Below are 7041 nucleotides of genomic sequence, written 5' to 3'. Positions count from 1 at the left end.
CTGGGCCATGATTCCCAGAATTGTGTGGTTGGCCTCTATTTTGTGATTGTAATTTTACGTTAAAGACGATTAGGGTGGGATTGTAACACCACCCTTACCCAGGTCACACCCCTGATCGAATGTAAAGGGAGTTTCCCTGGGGTGTGGCCTGCACCACCTTTTATCTCTTGAGATAAAAGGAAAGGGAAGCAAGCAGAGAGTGGGAGACCTCATTCCACTAAGAAAGCAGTGCTGGGAGCAGAGCGTGTCCTTTGGACCTGAGGTTCCTGTGCTGAGATGCTCCCAGACCAAGGGAAGACTGATGACAAGGACCTTCCTCCACAGCCGACAGAGAAAGCCTTCCCCTGGAGCTGAAACCCTGAATTTGAACTTGTAACCTGCTAGACTGTGAGAGAATAAATTTCTCTTTGTTGAAGCTATCCACTTGTGGTATTTCTGTTAGAGCAGCACTAGATGACTAAGACAAACGGCAACTGGCTTTTAAGTGTTTCCCAAGTCACAAGGGCTGTCACAGAATAATCAAATTCTTAAAGTTTTATTTACTTAGTAGTAACCTGGAATTGTGTTTTGGGGGATTGTCCTTAGTAATAATAACACTTTACATTTGTGTAGGTCTTTGCAAAGTAGATGAATGATATGTATTTCATTTAAATTGTTTAACAAAGTAGAGTATGAAGGACAAATATTTTCAGTTTTACAGATGAGATAACCAGCCAAGAAGATAATACATATGATACTGGGATTGTCTAAACATCATAAGATCAAGCTATCTCAATAGAAGGTCAAACACAAAAAAAAAAATCTTCAAATTCTGTGAGTTAGGTGTACATGTCAATGTAAATGTACAGGAAGATTCCCTCCAGTGAAGCAGACGTTTCTAGGGCAATATTAAGCACTTTATAAGTTTCTTAAAGACTTGTTATTGTTGACTGGCTTAGAGAGGGTCATTTCTGGTATGTGGTAAATCATAGTGATTGTTCCTAGTTCTCAGATTTGGGGATTCCAACTATAGCTTTGTGGTACTGAGCAGAGGGTTGTTTTCACTAATCTGCTGATAGGGAAATAAACAGAATGAACTTTATATATGTGCTGTCTTTCCATCTGTTTCACCATAAAAAATAATCTCTTTTTCACCATTCACTTGTACCCACATTTTGTATGTTGTAGACCTCTGTTCTTTTCAAGAATGTGTTTTATCTTCATTTTAACTTTGTTTTTCTTAAATAAAAATTGGATGGGGGAGCAGACTCAGGAAGGGTATGATTTTCTCCTGGGGCTTTAAAGATAGCCTAATACGTAGATCACTGTTTATATCAAAATCAGCATAGGTCACTCTTAAATCAGAACTATTGACACATGGAAGGGGAGATTGTTTAGTCTAGGAAGTTTGAAAAATCTTATATACTGCCTGAATACATAAGTTCATAAAGTGAGAATTTTATTCAATTCAGGCTATAAGGTTTGGAGAATTCTTCCCAGTTATGAAAGGGTTGGCATCAGTTTTAAGAATGAATGTGTATGTGTGTTTAAAGGTGGTTTTAGATTAACTTCTTTTTGAAATTTAAGTCTTCATTTTGAGTCTTGAAGGAAAGAAAGCTTTCTTTTTTGCTGGTCTTGACTAAGGGGTCTTTCAGATTAAACAATTAGAAACAATTGTATCATTCTTTAGGGACTGCAGAGTAGTCTTGTTTCTGGTCCAGGTCGTACTTAAATATTTATTCTAAAGGATGGTATATTTAATCTAAAAAATTGATGTTTACCAAGTAATTTGTATTTGCGTTTGACCTGCCGTTTTTATTTTAGTTGCTAATAATAACAAGAACCTTATAGGTGGCAAGAAGAGGAATGATATTTGATAAAAAATGGAGGTTATTACGTTAAGCTGTGAAATAGGTTAATGAAAACCTCGGAGATAGTACCAGAAAAATTCTATTTAGGTTATATTAAAGTTTGTGGGAATAGGTAATTGGAAGTGACTAAGTTGGGGGACTAATTTATAGAATACCATAAGTGCATGGTCTAGAGTTTGTATTTGAAGTGGCAGTTAGTGGAAATCACTAATTACTTTTAAACAGGAATGAAGAACGTAAAAAGACATTTGGGATACTTAAAAGATTGGAGTAGAAAGAGACTTAAAAAAAAAAAAAAAAAAGATCTGAATGAGGTCATTAGGGCCAGAAGGAGGAAATGAGTACTGCTATAAAGCAACAAAGCAAATTTTGTTACAAGTCTGTCATTGTCTACTTAAAAATTAAATATGAGACTGTTTCAGAGTTAGCTATCAAGTGTCCAGAATAAAATGTTCTTCCTCTGATTATCATCTACAAGGATTTATTTTGTAACTGTATCGTTTACTGCTTTTTTAATATTACTCCTGATGGTAATGAAAAGAAGAAACTTATTTTTAAACCAACACCAAATAATTAGGAATTCAATTATAAAGTATAAATGATTTTTTCTTCTGTTTCTTGTTAGTGCCGAAAACATTTGAAGAGTCGGAGATTAGTCAGTGCAAAACAACTTGGTGTGGATAGAATTGTAGATTTTCAGTTTGGAAGTGATGAAGCCGCTTATCACTTAATCATTGAGCTCTATGACAGGGTAAGTTAAATTTGGGGAGGTGGGATGAAGAATTTATCAATAGATTGTTAATCATTCATGCAATAGTGGTGTAAAAATGAGTGGGAACATTTTTTCTTTGTTAAAGGCTGTTGACACACTAGGAAAATAATCAAGTGCCACATAGGTAAAATGCAATTTTCTAATAGTAACCTTAACTATGTGCAAGTGAGAATTTAGGCAGACTGTTAATTGTTTAGAATAGCATTAGGAATGTAGGAGATGAAGATCTGAGAATTGAAGAAGTTACCTGGCACCTTACATTTCGAGTTTAGTGTAGTGAAACCAAAAAGTAGTCAAATAGTTATGTTATAAATAAGACAGCAGTTGAGATTTAGGGACATTGTCATATTTTCATACTGTCTTGGGTTCTGTCAGTCTCAAGGGGAGGACTGCAAATGGCCTTACTATCCTTGCTTCCTGTCTCTTACTTTTTCCATTGGTCACCCGATTCTACGTGGGAATGTTTCAAGAGCTCCTTATAGCAAAATAAATACCATATGAGTCAAATATTTGTAAGAAGTGAAACCATAGAAGTACTAGATGAAAATATGGATTAAGATTGATAAACTTGGGATAAAAAGACCTCTAAACCTAACAGTGAAACCAATACACTTTCTCCTTGCTTACCGACTATCTCATTATCTGACATTTCGCATTTATGATAATAGTAAAGAACTACTGCTGACTGTTTGGAGCATTAACAGCATACCTCTGGCAGCAGTGAACACCGAGGTGCAAGGCAAGAGTTATGCTGGTTGTGATGGTTAAGGTTATATGTCAGCTTAACTGGGTCATGATTCTCAGTGGTTTAGTGGTGATGTAATGATGTAATTTGGCAGTTATGTAATGGTATAATTTGACGATTATGTAGTGATGTAGTCGTCCTCCATTTTGTGATCTGATGTGGTCATCCTCTGTTTTCCCGTAACACCAATTTTGCATAATGACCTGGTCTTTGGAATGTATCCACGTGGATAAGTGAGGAGAGGATGTATTGATTGACTGCTTAAACAACTTTAAAATTTGTGTAAGGCAGAAAACACCATGGACTAGATTGGAAGATGAAAAACTGGAAGAAAATACTTACAACCTATATAATAAGTAAAATGTTGATAATCCTAATATGCAGTTCTTACAAAGTACTCAAGTGGAAAAATGGGCAAAGTGCTTTATTAGACAGTTCAAAAGGAATGGATACAAATGACTTATAAAAGCATGAATCACATGTTTAAAACCAATTACTGAAGAAGTAAAAGTAAGATTTTTCTTCTTCCTTCCCCTTCTTTCTTTTTTCTTTATTGGTGTATAGGAGATTGTGAATTTGACAGTAACCAGTTTTAGCAAGAATGTAGATACACGGCAAATTAGAACATTATTTTTAGAGGATAGTTTGAAAGTTTTTATGTATAACCTTTGACCTAGGCTTTCTACTTCTAGGAACTTATCATAAAAAGCAGTTTTGAGACAAGAGCTAAGGAAGGTCTATACTGAGAGTATTCATCAGTGTTTATAGTAGTTAAAACTTAGAAAGAACCTAAATGTCTTTAAGAGATTGGCTAAATGATGAAGGTATACCCATACACTAGAATACTTTGCAATTTTAAAAATGATAATGTAGAGCTAAATTTATATGTATTTTATTTCTCATTTTTTACAATATTTTGTAATAGTTTTGAGCTTTTTATTAGCGATATGACACACATATCATAAGAGTACGGTTTAGTGAATTATCACAAAGTGAGCATACATGTATTATTGATTGCTGGGTTACAAATTACACTAAGACTTAGTGGCTTAAAACAAAAATTCATTATCTCACAGTTTCTGTGGCTTAGGGTTCTGGGAATAACTTAGCTGGATGTCTTTGGTTCAGTTCTCTCACGAAGTTGTGATCAAGCTGTTGGTTGGGGCTGTGATCTCAGCTGAAGTTCAACTGGGGGCATCTACTTCCAAGTCACAGAGTTGTTGACAGGCCTAGGTTTTTCACCACATGGGCCTTTCCACAAGGATTACTCCCTACATGGCAGCTGGCTTATTTCCAACTCTAAGGGAGGTAGACTTTAACTTTTAGAAAACTAATAACAATGCAAATGATTCTTGCTTGATAGAAGTGAAAATGAATTTCATCTGTCCAGAGGAAAAATGTATCTTTAAAGGTTACAGTTTTATTGTCCTGTGGCACACTAACCGGTTTTTATCTAAATTAGCTATCACATACAATCGTTCTTCTCTCTGCCACTGTACATACCGCAGATAATACACCCCTTCTACGTTTGTTTGCCAGCCATGCCCTCCCCCCTGATAGATATTTTCATACACGCTGTGCTAATTTTTTTTTTTTTAACAGCAACATGTAAAAAAAAAAATTGGCATAGCAGTGCTTATGAAAATACCTCGCAGTGGGGAGGGCACGACTGGCAAACAAACGTAGAAGGTGCGTGTTACTTACGTAAACGCACGGGACTTTTACTCGCTATATTTCTCTTAGGACAGCTGGTTCCATCATTAATTAAATAAATTTTTGACAGTTAACAAATGTAGTATATTGTCTTCTGACAACTACTGCTTTTATTGAAATCAGTGTCAGTCATTTTGTTGCTCTTTGAAGATAATCTGGTTTTTTTATCTGGATGTTTTTAAGATTTTTCTTTGTCTTTGGTTTTTAGTAGTCTTGCAATGCGTTGCCTAGGTGAGGTTTCTCTTAATAAGAAGCCACAGTGTTTATAGACCTGCCCCATACAAGTATAACAGTAAGCTCAGCTGGTGGTCATCAAGGTGTTATTGTACTTCTATTAGTGACTTCTACAGAAGCACCAGATAATGAATTTAAAATTGCTCTAGATTCCTTCATTATGTTTCAAATGTTGAATTTTTAGAATTTGTGTATCTTATTTCATAGTAGGAAGATAACAGCTTAGACCGGGCAAATGGAAAGAGTGCTGCTTAGATGTGACTCAGGTGTTCTTTTTGTTTTACAACTTCATTTTTGTAGACAGTAATTAAGTTTTTAAATGACGTTTTCTTTCTCAATTTTTAAGAAGTTTCAAGAATGATTTGGAAGAGCATTAAGTTATATTTTATTCCATTGCAGGGGAACATTGTTCTTACAGATTATGAGTACCTAATTTTAAATATCCTAAGGTTTCGAACTGACGAAGCAGATGATGTTAAGTTTGCGGTTCGAGAACGCTACCCAATTGATCATGCTAGAGCTGCTGAACCTTTGCTTACCTTAGAAAGGTAGTATGTTTTATTTATAAATTGATTTTATGTATATTAAAAGGTAAAATAAGTCATATGTTAGAATAGAAAGGAACTGTTGGGTAAGAAAATAATTGGTTTACTTGGATAAAAGAACTAAATTCAGACTACTTCAACTATATAAATGTGTATGGAAGCAATCAAACCTTATTTGTGAGTAGCAAATGTATGTCTTTTTAAACTGAACTTGGGTTACCTCACATGTTAATTATGATTTCCTGGTAAAGTGAGGGGAGATATTAGCTATTCTGTGAGAAGACATGGATATTTTGGGCAGAGTGCAAGGGAGATGGAAATTCTTGTTTAGCTAAGAAAAGGGAGTGGGTTGGGATAAGCTGATGATTGTATCTGTATTCTTCTGGTCAGGAGACTTTCTTGACTAATAGTATACAGCAGTGGTTCTCAAAGTTTTCTTCTCAGAATCACCTGGAGGGCCTGTTAAAACAGATTGCTGGGCCCTGTCTCAGAGTTTCTGATTCAGTAGATCTTGTGCAGGCCCCAAGAATTTGCATTTCTGTTTTATTTTTCTTATTTTTTATTTTTGTAGTATAAGTGAAAGTTTACAATTCAAGTTAGTTTCTCATACCAAAATTTATACATACATTGTTATGTGATCCTAATTGCTCTCCCTATACTGTGACAGCACACTCCTCCTTTCCACCTCTGATTTCCCGTGTCTATTCAGCCAGCTCCTAACCCTGTCTGCCTTCTCATCTCACCTCTCGACAGAAGCTGCCTGTTTAGTCTCGTGTATTTACTTTAGCTAAGAAGCACACTCTTCACGAGTATCGATACTCTTCACGTGTATCAATCTTTGTCTGAAGAGTTGGCCTCGGGAATTGTTTTAGTTCTGGATTGACAGAGAGTCCAGGGGCCATGCTTTCTGGAGTTCCTCCAGTCTCAGTCAGACAATTAAGTCTGGTCTTTTTACTAGAATTTGAGTTCTGCACCCTGACCTTCCCCTGCTCCATCAGGGACTCTGTTGTGTTCCCTGTCAAGGCAGTCATTGGTGTTAGCCGGGCACCATCCAGTTCTTCTGGTCTCAGGCTGATGGAGTCCCTGGTCTGTGTGGCCCTTTCTGTCTCTTGGGCTAATACTTTCCTTGTGTCTTTGGTGTTCTTCATTCTCCTTTACTCCAGGTGGTTGGGACCAATTGAT

General features: G+C 36.1%; 1 protein-coding gene across 1 annotated transcript in view; it reads left to right on the top strand.

The window, feature by feature from the left end:
- Positions 1-7041, top strand: part of NEMF (nuclear export mediator factor) — a 73455-nt gene that overhangs the window by 7210 nt on the left and 59204 nt on the right. The window contains exons 4-5 of the mRNA XM_004371087.2: positions 2476-2601; positions 5714-5862. Coding sequence (XP_004371144.1) covers positions 2476-2601; positions 5714-5862 — 275 coding nt within the window. The remainder of the gene's footprint in view (positions 1-2475; positions 2602-5713; positions 5863-7041) is intronic.

Source organism: Trichechus manatus, unplaced genomic scaffold (assembly GCF_000243295.1).
Source record: "Trichechus manatus latirostris isolate Lorelei unplaced genomic scaffold, TriManLat1.0 scaffold00010, whole genome shotgun sequence".
Lineage (NCBI taxonomy): Eukaryota > Metazoa > Chordata > Mammalia > Sirenia > Trichechidae > Trichechus > Trichechus manatus.
Note: the sequence above shows the minus strand (reverse complement) of the source record. Positions and strands in the feature narration are given on the sequence as shown.